The sequence below is a fragment of the Salvia splendens genome, chromosome 3 (assembly GCF_004379255.2).
Source record: "Salvia splendens isolate huo1 chromosome 3, SspV2, whole genome shotgun sequence".
NCBI classification, from domain to species: domain Eukaryota; kingdom Viridiplantae; phylum Streptophyta; class Magnoliopsida; order Lamiales; family Lamiaceae; genus Salvia; species Salvia splendens.
The window spans coordinates 41,151,063-41,164,557 of record NC_056034.1 but is presented as its reverse complement, the minus strand read 5'-3'; the positions used below and the strand labels follow the sequence as shown (position 1 = coordinate 41,164,557).

The following is a 13,495-nucleotide window of genomic DNA, read 5'->3' as shown; positions in this document are numbered from 1 at the left end:
CACAAATGATATTTAAGTTTGGGTCCAACAAGCAATAAGCCCAAGATATGCTGGTTTTATATTTTGGGCCCAAAATCCCTGGTTTAAGGCCCATGTTTGATTTGAAACTCCTACTCATGAGGCTTTGAATGGCTTGATAAATTCTCAATAACTTAGTAAATATTTGGAAACGTATAAAAGCTATTGAGCTATGATGAAATTAAGTTTTTAACAATTGAACAAATAAAATTTCCTTGAAAATACAGATAGCAATTTTTCACCTCTAACTTTCATCACATATTGAAGTTTATCAAAAAAATCCTCTTTGTTATGAAGTTGCTAGTAGTAGTAGTATATAGAATAAATTCTGCAAATCAATCCATAGAAATTTCAAAGACAACGACGCCTTAAAGGGAAGAAAATTGCAATTGGCCTTTTGAAACGTGATAGCAGACACAAGTGCAAAAAGGGATGGTGACATTAAAGTTTTTGACTAGTTTTGTTTTATCAAATGCTATGTTCAGACCATATGTTATGAAATGGTTCACATTTTCTATTTTTGACTAAATAGGCTTTTCAGATGATCGACATCACGATTGTATCGAACGAGTTTATTATTAATCTTGAAACATGTGTTATAACTTCACATAGTTGAGATCAGCAATTTAAAATGCAATACATTGACTTCCAAATTTGTAGCCTCTTTTAGAGTCAATGACGGGTCTAGAAAATGAAACTCGTGGGGGAGAACATAGTGAAGAGTATTGTTCCATGTTTCGATACCGATAAGGGTCTCTTTGTGGCTTCATTTGTCGTTATATATCACCCTCGTTATCTCCATTGAAGTAATCAAATTGTGCACCCCGAATATCATCGTCGTCGTAAACTCTTTTTTCGGATCAAACACATCATCGAAATATGTAGCCTATGAATCAAAACTCGCATCGAACAACATCTCATTTTTTGCTTCACTTGCAAAAGTTTGAAATTGATGAAGTAAAATCATATAAATAATAAGACTTTTAGATTAAAAAAATGACAACATAAATAAGTTTATTGACATTGAAAATTAAATTTAATTCTAAAATCATTTTATCCAATCAATCATTTTACGGAGATGGGTCAAACTCATTTATGGATTTTTTATTTGAAAGATGGAATTGGGATATAATTCAATTAAATTTTAATGAATTATTAATTTCCATTGAAAATAATAATAAATATTAGATATTAAGACAAGAAAAAGTGACGTGAAAAAAATAAAGGACAAATGCGATACTAATATCAAGACATAATTAAGATTTTAATGAAATATTGTATATTAAATTTGTAAAACATTAAAAATTATCTAATTTGATTTAAGGACTTAATTATAAAATTATTTTAAGTTTGAATATAATTTATAATTTATTAAATATTAAAATATTAGTATTAGAAAAAGACTCAAACCTGACAAAATGGAATATGTTAATAGTAGTAGTAGTTTAAATCTAATTTGGAAAGTTTCTATATGCAAAATGTGAGTCAATTTTGAGTTCCACATGTCAAAAAAGTATTGGTGGGTGGGGCATACCATCTTAAATTGCCACTATGGTATGCCTAGACTAGGGAATATTTTCTCCTCAATCTTTTAACTTTCAACAACTTATTTTTCAAATTTCTTCTCATAAATGTTCAAGCTATTCCTCTCTCTCTCTCTCGATTTCTCGTCAAAGTTATATACACACCAAACACCGCATCTGCTATCTTTTCTGCCCCGACAGACCGTGGGGGCAACGGCGATTTCAAAGACCGGAACTAATGGAGTTTCTTGGCCCGCAATGGCCGGCGGTGGGGTCGGCCGACCCCCTCCGACCCGACCTAGATCTGTCATTGTTTAAAATTTCATGAATTTTTGTTTAGTTTTTTCAATGATTACGACTTTATATTAAATGATGTTAAATTACTTTACTAACATCACACTAAAATGAAGTGGAATAAATTTAGGCGGGGCATATTATTCAAAAAAATATGGCAACAATTTCACGCAATTTAGTTGATAAGATGCTTGGATATTTGAATCACGACAATTACAAGATTATTGATGAATCATTATTGATTTTTTTCTTAAAGGAAAAAAAATAGAGTATGAAAGCTTGATCACCGTCACTACAACGATGAAAAAATTCACTTATTCACACATAATAGAACTCAAAATATGTATAGTACTACTACTATCTAAGATGGGTCAAAAGGCTTGCTCTGCCTAGCTACTTGAACTAGACTTCACTAAAAGTTCGAAACATTTTTATAACAAAATAATCATTTTTGATACTCTAGACTTCACTTATGGCATCTCCTATGTCATCTCCTACTACATACACACAAACATGATAAGTGATGCCATAGGTGATCCCATTGGAAAAATGGTTATGAAATTCATTTTTATATCTTTTGATAACGATTAAAGAGCATGAGTAAATTTTATGTTTGTGTGTATGTGATAGGGAATGGCATAAAAGATGCATACTGACTGCCATTTTTCTGAGTTTAATGAATTGCATTTTTTGTTAGTACGGTTACATACTGACATTTCTCTTCAACATTTGGACTTAAGAGTACTCCTTATTTAGGGATACATGAAACTAATGATCAAATAAATGTGAAATTGATATAAATTTTAATTATCACATACCATTAATAATTTGGTCCTCCATGCCAAAGAGTGATGACCAAAATAGTATGAATATTTGACTTTGAATTTTAGTTCAGGTGCAATGTACCAGCCAAATATTTTTATAAAGGAGTATTTAATTTCAATTGTCGATAGTCATTATTATTATATGTACAACTGAGCATAACTTTCGACGTGTCTAATTTGGCTTTAGGGGTTCACATTATTATTATAGTGAGGAAGAATTTCACCTAACCCATTGATTGGACATAATAGTGGCTTTTTATATGTTATGTAATTTATTTATCATATGTTATGTGCATAATAATTCCAGTGTAAGATATGTACAGTATTTTATTTTACCTTTTCCCCTCCGACACAGACTCACATGCCTTGAAAATTTTATAATGGGAAAGATAATTATGAGTATTTGATAATAAATTTATGTTTTTTTTCTTTTTTGTTCTCTTTGTAGAATCTTGATATTTATTATGTCGGATGATATAAGCTAAAAATTCAATTCTTTCCAATAAAGCAGCTGCCTTACTAGCCTTTTAAGTTATCATACAAAATTGTGTTGCAAAGAAGAACACATGTGACAATTGACATGATGACATATCACAACTTCATTATAAAACGTTTTCATTCTTTCAATTAATTCGAATTGTAACTATATACTATATAAATACGAGTATAAATGTGGATTAATAGCCTTGTCGTAGCTAATAATGTGTATATTATTTCTATAATTAGTGACATATTTGTTTTTTTATATAATTAGGTAAATTGGATTAATAGTCTTGTCATAACTAATAGTGTATGTAATGCTATAAAACGTCAGAACAAACAAGGAATTCAACTTTAACACGTCAATTATATTTTTGGTCCGGTAAATTTTTGATATTGATTTGATTCGTCGCAAAACGATGTTATTATACATGTAGTAGCCGCATGTGACAGGACGAAAAAAATGTTGGTAACAAATTATATTTATTTTTCACTGTAAAATAAGTTAGAGTAAATATAATATACTTACAATATAAAATATTATTAATAATATATTTGGTACATTTTCGTAATAATATAATATATTAATTTAACTTAAAATCATTTTATTTTCTATTCCTCATTTTAATATTTTCTTAGCTCTTCTCTATACTCCTTTTTAGCTACTCCGTATTTTTTATTCCTAAATTTATTGAATTTAAGTTTCTCATAATCCTCCAATATTTAATACTCCTATTTGACTTTTATATGCGCCAGGTTGGTAAGATTCTAAATAATTTCAGACAATTTCAATAAAAATAGCACTATAAATAAATAGAATGAAAGCATGATTTGCAGTCATATCTAAACCTTAATTTCAAATTATACACTCATTAATTCACTATTGATCTCTACATTTCCTATCAAGGTCAAAGACACGAATAGAGTACAAAATCTTTAAAAAATTTTAAAATCAATAAGAGTGAACTGCACCAGACGACCCTAACATTTGCACTTGTTACACCTGTGACACCCAACAAAAAAAATAGTATCAGAGGAGCCTAACGTTAAATATAATCACGAATGAAGTTTTTTAGTCACTTTTCAGACGAAAATGCCCAAATAGCTTGAAGGGCATTTTTGGCAATCCCTAAATTCGCTGACATATGAATTCTCTCACATTTTTGTCACCAGCTTCTTAAGTGATTTCCTAATAAGTTCTGGCACTTCATACGTGATTAAAGTTTAGTCAATATTTGTATATAAAAAAAATTCTTATGTCTCTCTATTTCTAATTAGTGGTATAGTACTAGTTATATCATGTAGAAAATTCATTGAGAAACAAAAATATGAAAAAGTGAAGTTATTTATGCAATAAAATCCGAATCAATAATACACATAATAAAAAAAATTCACATTTAATTAAATGATACAATAATTATTTTATTGAAAACATTGACATTTAAAATATTATTTCATTATATATCATCGAACTAATTTGTTACTCTAAGCCTAACTTTAAGACGATTTTTATGAATGATATTTTATTGATGTAATTTTAATTTAGCTCAAACTGAAATTTTTAACATCGTATGAACATTTAATCTTTAGATATAAATTTGCATAGTTTCTTGCCATTCATGATAAAATTGAAACGTGAGTAATATTTAAAAAAAATTCAAGCATGTGATATTAGCTATTTAATCCTTCAAGATTTTTTATTAATAATAGTATTTGAAATAAGACAATGTAAATTTATAAATTAATACTACAAAATTAGGATATTTTCATAATAAATAAAATTGATCCATAAATCAATGTAAATAAAATAAATTAGGGGAAATAAAAACACTGAAAAATATCAGAAAATGAGTTTTATAAGGAAGAAATGGTCTCATTTTATTATGTTCATATTAATTAATGCATATAATGATAAATATGTATATTATAAAAAATTAGAAAGTGTAAATAATGACAAAATTTTAATTACGTATGAAGTACAAAATTTTATTAGAAAATTATATAGGAAGTTGCTGACAGAAATGTGACAGAATTACAGAAATCACATGTCAACAATATAATGGAGTGACAAAAATGTCCTTTTAGGGCCAGAGGGTGTTTTGGTCCAAAAAACATGATTCGTGATTATATTTAACGTTAGGCCCCTCTCGTGTTATTTTTTTGTTAAGGGTCATTGGTGTAACATATGCAAAAATTATGATTATTTAGTGCAATTCACTCAATCAATAAAATGGCCTATAGGCTTTAAGCATTAGCGGATACACATTTAACTAATTATGTGGGAGATGGCTTAGACCAATATTAAACAATTTTTTCTTTTGTTTGTATACATTATTGGCAAATATTTGATATTTCGTATATTCTCGTAGATCCAAACAACTTAGTAGAAACTTCAATTGGTTTAAATTTCCATACGTAATTATTTTATTTGAGTTTAAATCAAATATGCTTACATTTATAATTGAATTTTATAATATTTATTCACAGTTTCCACATAGGAAATACTGATGTAATCAATTTAGAATGCTACCAAACAATATTTAGCCATTTAGATCGTTATATTTCACCAATTAAATTACATTATCTCTTATGCAATATATAAACGCCAGGAAAAAAGAACTCCATTATTTATTTCTTGTCAAGATTTGTTGTATGTCAACAATCGGTTCGTCAACTCATAAATCAGTCCATTATTTTCAGACACCCCTTTTTTTTCTGCTCTCATTCTTTTCAATCCGCCACTCATGAATTCTTCCGCATAAAATGGAGAAAAGATCGCCTTTTTGCCGATTTTCGATACTTCCCTGAACCTAATAACTCGAGAATTTTTCAGTTTTTTGGTGGCGTGGAGTGATCTGCTGACTACAGATGGAGGGTCACAGTGGGCCGAGTCGACTCGTTGGGTCGGAGATTCATGGCTTCCGCTCCATGGAAGGTGTAGATTTAGCTCATCTCTGCATGCCCGGGTTGTGTTTGTATAAATTCCATTTTCTGATAGTTAATCAAATTTGGTAGTTTTTTGGGGTAATTGATCTCTGCCGGTCAACATTTGGGTTTAGGGTTTTCAGTGGATTTATCGTCCTTCAATCTTGAGATTTATGGGGGTTTCTCTTATTGCTGCTTTGGTATTTAGCCTATTTTTGGTCTGATTTTGACCAATAAGAAGTTAGGGCATCGACCTATTTTCCCGAGGAAAGATGGTAATTTTCTAGTGAGAGCTGTTGATTGTGTAATTCATTTCTAGATTCTATCAAGAAGTTACCTTAATCTTGCTAGTTTATGTGAGTAGTTCTTTTGCTGTTGTTCAGCAGTTCAGGCAAGATTAGATTGACTTGAAGCTGACTTAGTGCTTACTTATGTTGAATACTTTGGCTAACTGTAACATTGGACAGATTTGGATTTCCCGAATATCTCGGAGGAGGCCACGTCAAGATGGCTCCGACCAAATGAGATTCATGCGATTCTCAGCAACCACAAGTATTTTTCTGTTCACGTCAAACCCATGAATTTGCCAAAAAGTAATACTACACTTTCTTATGTTTATGTGTTTATTTTACATTTGTAATTGCTTGAATCATTCCTCTACACATCAACAATGGACGTGGTTGTGTGGGATGGAGTGGGTCATGGATGAGATTGGTATCAGGTTGACTGACTAGATGAAGTTGTGGTGAGATAGGTGGAACAATTGTGTTGTTTGATCGTAAGATGCTCCGGAATTTTCGGAAAGATGGCCATAACTGGAAAAAGAAGAAGGATGGAAAAACTGTTAAAGAAGCTCATGAACACTTAAAAGTATGGTCTTCTCTTGTTCTAATATCGGAGACAGTTAAATGTTGTTTATTGTAGGGGAAAAGGGATATTGAACTCTAATCAGCTCTAGTGCGTCTATTCATGGTTAACTTGCTTTTTAGAAACATATTTTTGATTATACGTATCAAGATAAATTAAAGATTTATCACTCGAAGAGGAACTACTTGATACTTAGAATTTGTGCTTTATTTGGTCTTCTACTGACATGCCAGCATTGTATTGGTTGTGATGAAGGTTGGCAACGAAGAAAGAATCCATGTATACTATGCTCATGGAGAAGACAATACTACTTTTGTTCGTAGATGTTATTGGCTTCTCGACAAGTATGTAACCATTGAACACCACTGGAGTTTAGACAGTTTGTTTGATGTGTAAATTTGTATTAAGCTTAAAAGTAATTTTTCCGTAACTCCTGCATCTGTTGCAGGTCTCTGGAACATATTGTTCTTGTGCATTATCGTGAGACTCAAGAGGTTTGTGTCTGTCAATCAAACATTTATTTGCATTGAATGCAACTTAGTGTTTTTTGTCTTTTGATGTAGTTGCAGAACTCCCCAGCACCAACGGTAAAGTCGCCGATTGCTACTTGGACTTTGCCTGAAGGATCCGAGCCTGCAATAGACTCATTTTATTATGATGGCAGCATGCCAATCTTGGGTAATTTCAAATTTTCTCCAAGTATGCACTTTACGCTGTTCATTCCTCTTGTGGAAAGAGATGTATTCTTTCTTAGAGAAACAGAGGCTTCGGCTAGCCACGACTAAAGATTGAAACTATTGTCTAGCAATGCACTTGAATCTAAATGATTTGAGGTGAGGCTAATGTTCAATTTATCTCTTGATATTTCAGAGCGTAATGACAGTGTGGTGATTAAAACTCATGAACAGAAACTTCATGAGATCAATACACTCGACTGGGATGAGCTTGTGGTGCCAATTGATCCCAACAAGCACAATTCACCACAAGAAGGTATGATCCTTACATGCTTATTTTCTTGAGAAATTGTTCAAGTTAACCTTTGGTGCATTCATTTTTATTTATTTATTTGTGTATCTTTCTAGCAGGTAATAATGCAGGCTTTGAGTTGCCAAATCAACATCACATGAACAACTATAAAATTAGTGTACGTAGATCAATGGTGTTTGTTAAATTTTGCAGAATGGACCACGTATTCCCGTTTTTTATGAAGAATTACTAGTAAGTATTTTGATTGCAGAATGATGCAAGATCAACTAATAAATTATCACCAGAAAGCTCGGACAACAGTTTCTCTGGACAGGTTGCTTACTCAGTCAATTACAACATCCCCAACAATTCATCCTACCAGACAGTGGGCCATGAGACGACTTTTAGTTCGGATTCTAGAATTTCCGGACTGCTGACGTTAGGTGGAGCTGGTAATGGCATGCTTTCCGTGGGTGCAGACAGTTCACTATCACCGGATAGTTTTGGAACAACACATGTGATTGCGGGATCTCCGGAATCAGTTGACAATCAATCCTTGGAATCCTCACTTTTGAATCCGCATCAATCCTTCTCGTTTGACATGAAGGATATTCATCACCACTCTCCATTGCGGCAGATATTCAACGTAACTGATATCTCCCCGTCATGGGCTCTTTCGACTGAGGAGACAAAGGTCATTTTTACTCTCTGTTTTTCTTATTTAACCATCTCTTCTGTTGGTATACTTCCAATAATGCAATAGTAAAGTGCTTCATGGCTTACCATTTGTTTCCTACTCTAAGTACTATTTGAGTCTTTAAGAATGAAGCAAGAAATTCATGGATGAATGGTATGTCAGAGAAAATGGGACAATTATTGTCTCTAGATATCATCAATCATGTTAGAATTGAGGAAAACGTTCAAATTAGAAAAAAAAAAGTAGAGTAGAGAAGCTGCACAAAAATCTGCAAATTGGATGCAAACATATAAGATTCATCAATTTGCAGTAAAAGATGAAAATAGTGTTTTCTTGTTCGAATTTACCTGTTACTACTGACCTTCTGAACTAGTTTTTCTGCAAGAAATAGTGTTTTGACTCATGATTGATATGCAGATCTTGGTAGTGGGTTTTTTCAGTGATGGACACCAACACCTTGCAGATTCCAAGATGTATCTTGCTTGTGGAGATTTGGTCATTCCAGTCGAAGTTGTACAAGCAGGAGTATTCCGATGTTTAATTTCATCTCAAGCTCCTGGATTGGTGAATATGTTCATGACTTTCGATGGTCATAAACCCATCAGCCAAGTCCTCACTTTTGAATTCCGTAATCCTATACAACCTAAAGGATTGGTTTCATCTGAAAATGTAGACAATTGGGAGGAATTTCAGCTCCAGATGAGACTTTCTCGTCTTTTGTTTTCATCATCCAAGGACTTGTTGAGTGTTTACTCGTCTAAACCATCCCAGACCACTTTAAAGGAAGCCAAAGTTTTCGCTAAGAACACTTCCGGCATTTCTCATGAATGGGGGGATTTGTGCAAAATGATCGAAGACGCGAAAATGTCTTTCCCTCAGGCAAAAGAAAGGCTGTTTGAATTGACTTTGCAGAATAAGCTGCAGGAATGGTTGCTAGAAAAAGTGGCAACCGGGTGTAATATTACTGATCGTGACGAACAAGGTCAAGGTGTTATTCATTTGTGTGCCGTCCTTGGATATACATGGGCAGTTCGCCTATTTTCGCGATCTAGCTTATCGTTGGATTATCGAGACAAATATGGATGGACAGCCCTGCACTGGGCTGCATATTATGGAAGGTACGGTCACAGATTCTTGGATGTGTCATAAATGGTGCATTACTGCTCTAATTTTATGTTCATGGTAATAATAATAAATTAGCCTTCGTAAAATATTTTATATCGGTGTCACTTATCCTTAAAAGTTTGTTATGTCTAATTCCATGTCCTGTTATTACCTCAGCAGCTTGTTTTTTTTTTGGCAAAAAACTTGTGTTCATCTGGATGCACGGTGCATCCTTCTCAATCAGGGTTACCAATCCCGAATTGGACATCCCAATTTATGGTTTGTTAATCACAATTAGGATCTTATTAGGGTGAATGTACCATGCATTTTAGGTTTGTTAGCTAGTACATTGTTTCAAGACCTCAATACAATTGCTTCAAATATATCCACGTAATCAAGTTTATGTTTAAATTGCAGAGAAAAAATGGTGGCAGTCCTTTTATCTGTCGGGGCGAAGCCAAATTTAGTCACAGATCCAACCTCACAAAACCCCGGTGGATGCACTGCTGCTGATCTTGCTTCTTTGAGTGGTCACGAGGGTTTGGCAGCTTTTCTGGCTGAGAAGGCTTTGGTTGCCCAATTTAAGGACATGACATTGGCTGGAAATGTTAGTGGCTCGCTGCAAACAACCACAAATGACATGGTGGACACCGGGAGTTTCACCGAGGAGGAGGTGTATTTGAAGGATACCCTTGCAGCTTATCGAACAGCAGCTGATGCAGCGGCACGTATCCAGGCTGCATTCAGAGAACATGCTCTCAAAGTCCAGACATTAGCAGTTGAGGCTTCGAACCCAGAGATTGAAGCACAGAACATAGTTGCAGCGATGAGGATCCAGCATGCTTTCCGCAACTACGAAACACACAAAAAGATCGCGGCCGCCGCCAGGATCCAGTACAGATTCCGTACATGGAAGATCCGAAATGATTTCCTTAACATGCGCCGTCAGGCCATTAGAATTCAGGTAAGTTGAGCTACTTATGCTCCGGTTTTAAGCCGGATCCTCTATTGCATCATCATGCAACTTCTCATATTCTATCCGCAAATAATGGCCACACATCGAGGATATTTAGATCTAATTTTGTTTATGAAAATTCACAAAAATAGTACTCCCTCACTTCCAAGTGAAGTGGGATGGGGGTAAGATTTTGCATGGATAAGAGATACTTAAGAATGTCCATAAGCAAAATTTGGTAGTTCCTTAGACTTCCTTGACACGTGGCAAACATCCGTACATGCAATACGAGATGTTCTACTATGATGTGACGTCCAAGCATCAATTGACACATTGCCCAATATAGTAATGGTCCGATACTCATTCGAGTTTTTTTTTGATGCAGGCTAACTTCCGCGGCTTCCAAGTTCGGAGGCAATACCGTAAAATCTGTTGGTCTGTTGGTATCCTCGAGAAAGCAATACTGCGATGGCGCCGGAAAAGGAAAGGCTTCTGCGGACTTGAAGTCCAAGCTGATGAGACTCTTCACGATCCGAATCAAGAGAGTGACGCGGAAGAGGACTTCTTCAAGGCCAGCAGAAAGCAAGCTGAGGAGCGTGTCGAGAGGTCCGTTGTCAAAGTGCAGGCTATGTTCCGTTCAAGACAAGCGCAGGAAGAGTACAGAAGGATGAAACTAGAATGCAGTCAAGTACGGTAGATGGATAATTCTTCACTTTTCACCTTGTTTTTCATCAAAATTTCTCAAAGCTCTGATAATAGTCACGAATGTTGCTCTTTTGCAGCTGGAATACGAAGAACTGCTCCATCCTGATACTGAAATGGGATGAGAAAGGTGTTTCTAACGCGGTAAAAAAGCTCATCTCGGCTCGACTGGACTCCGCATAGATTTGTAAATTTGTGAACTTGAGTAGGCCCCTTTGTTTGGATGATTGCATCTCTCCCCCTTTACAAGTTATATGGAGTTTTGGGGGAGGTCACTTCTCTTACTAAGTTGATCTTGATTCTCATGAATCTTGTTTGCTGATGGCTTCTTATTTAGACACAAATGACTAATATAGTGCCTCTTTAGTGTTTTGCATATGTTGTGTATATATTGATGATGTCATATTGTACACATGTGCATAGTGATGATGTCGAAATGCAATTCAGTTGGAAATATATTTTTCCGGTCCGACTACCCTAGTGCGGAGCGGATCTCCTACTCCAACAATGGTGCACCATTCCTACTCCAACACTGCAACAAAATAAAATAATTCCACCATCACTTATATGTTTATAAGATTATTTTATTTTGTTGTGAGTAGGAATGGTGCAATATTGTTGGAGTAGGAGATCCGCATCTCCCCTAGTAAGCATGAGGTCACTAATGTATCAATTATGTGTCATACCGTAGTGTCATATAATCTTCAATTGGTGGATTATAAAATTTTAGAAATGATGTTTTGAAGAGATACAAAATTTAGTTAGTTTTTTTGTAATAATCCTCAACCGATAAAGACGAGAGATCAATTTGGAAATCATCAAGTCGAAACAAAGATTTGCTTTCTAAAGTTTCTTGCTTTCTTTATCTTTGTTTTCTGATAAATTATTCTTTGATTTGGTCTATTCACTCGAGCAATCTTTGCCTAATAGCTTTGATTTCGCTCCATTGAGAATAAAAAGAATGAAATTCGTATAAAATCACTTAAGATCGCACAATAACAAATTTTATTTCCACTTCCACCGTGACTAGTCTAAGTTCAACTTTTAGTCATTTAAATGATACAATAAGATAGGATAAAATAAATACGGAGTATGTGAAAAAAAAAACTCACTAAATGAATATTTAGTTAGTCAATACCATGAGATAGTGAAAAAATAAAGTAGATGGAAAAAAAATAAATAGATTAAATATATTGATTTTTATAAACAGAACTCAGCCCATCAAACTCGCACGACCCATTATTGAGCCCAATACCTCAATTACAAATGGGCCACATTTCCGTCGTCGTTTTATCTGGACTCCCATAGCTAGGGTTTTGAAAACCTTCTTATAAAACATCGTAAACCAAATTCACCCCGTCACATTTCACCCCGTCACATTTCCTTCAGCCAGGTGAATCTGCCCCTCCCGAAAGTTTCAATTCTGCACCAATTTTATACGTTCCATCTTTTTGTTGAGATTTATTTCTGTTTGCAGTGTTTGTCTGAACTCAGAGGAGAAAAGAAATGGCCAAGTCGAAGAATCACACCGCCCACAACCAGTCGTACAAGGCCCACAGGAACGGAATTAAGAAGCCCAAGCGTCACCCCCACACCTCCACCAAAGGGGTATTTATTTCTCTCTTCCCCCCCTCTCTGTTTAGATTTGGAATTTCTCTTATTTGATTCTATTTTTTGTGCAGATGGATCCTAAGTTCCTGAGAAACCAGAGGTATGCGAAGAAGCACAACAAGAAGAGCGGAGAGGCCGCCAGCGGAGAAGAATAGATTCTGCAAATTACGTATTTACCCTAATCCATCTTAGTCATTTTGTATGGGCAAAAATGATGAATTTTGGGGATCAGGGATTAGGGGTTTTAATATCTATTTTAGGGTTTTTGATGTGGCGTTGTATTGGATTATATAGTGTTATTTCACCTCTTTTTTTATATGAAGTTATCAGATATTTAAATTTGGGAGCTTATTCTACTTGTGTTCATACTTCATTATCGTTAAGTTTAATTTCTTTATTTGTTGCTATGAATCTAGGGTCTTAGTTAGGGAAGCGCTAATGCCTATGAGATTATGTAGTTATGTTTAGTTATTTTTTGAATCTTAATTATTGATTGTGAAACTAACTGATCACATACTTCAGTTTGTTG

The 13,495-nt window shown here is 34.3% G+C and overlaps 1 protein-coding gene across 3 annotated transcripts; it reads left to right on the top strand.

Annotated features, from left to right (window-relative positions):
- Positions 1-5,770: 5,770 nt before the first annotated feature.
- LOC121796083 (calmodulin-binding transcription activator 6-like) lies at positions 5,771-11,731 on the top strand. 3 transcript variants are annotated; one of them, XM_042194810.1, is made up of 13 exons: positions 5,771-6,074; positions 6,532-6,657; positions 6,819-6,934; positions 7,187-7,275; positions 7,380-7,425; positions 7,501-7,609; positions 7,802-7,921; positions 8,017-8,075; positions 8,169-8,591; positions 9,012-9,712; positions 10,116-10,662; positions 11,039-11,341; positions 11,436-11,731. In XM_042194810.1, the coding sequence occupies exons 1-13, from the start codon at positions 6,008-6,010 to the stop codon at positions 11,478-11,480; spliced, it is 2,751 nt and encodes a 916-aa protein (XP_042050744.1). In that variant the 5' UTR covers positions 5,771-6,007; the 3' UTR covers positions 11,481-11,731. The 3 variants fall into 3 exon arrangements, with proteins under 3 accessions (XP_042050744.1, XP_042050743.1, XP_042050745.1); XM_042194809.1 differs by having other exon boundaries at positions 7,495-7,609; XM_042194811.1 differs by lacking the exons at positions 5,771-6,074; positions 6,819-6,934 and having other exon boundaries at positions 6,530-6,657; positions 7,495-7,609.
- Positions 11,732-13,495: the final 1,764 nt, after the last annotated feature.

What these genes read in the sequence shown, in the direction of transcription:
- LOC121796083 (XM_042194809.1), top strand. Translation starts at nt 6,008, where the DNA reads ATGGAGGGTCACAGTGGGCCGAGTCGACTCGTTGGGTCGGAGATTCAT. An exon ending in GCACAATTCACCACAAGAAG is followed by an intron (nt 7,922 to 8,016) that starts GTATGATCCTTA and finishes TCTTTCTAGCAG; the next exon opens with GTAATAATGCAGGCTTTGAG. An exon ending in TGGGCTGCATATTATGGAAG is followed by an intron (nt 9,713 to 10,115) that starts GTACGGTCACAG and finishes TTTAAATTGCAG; the next exon opens with AGAAAAAATGGTGGCAGTCC.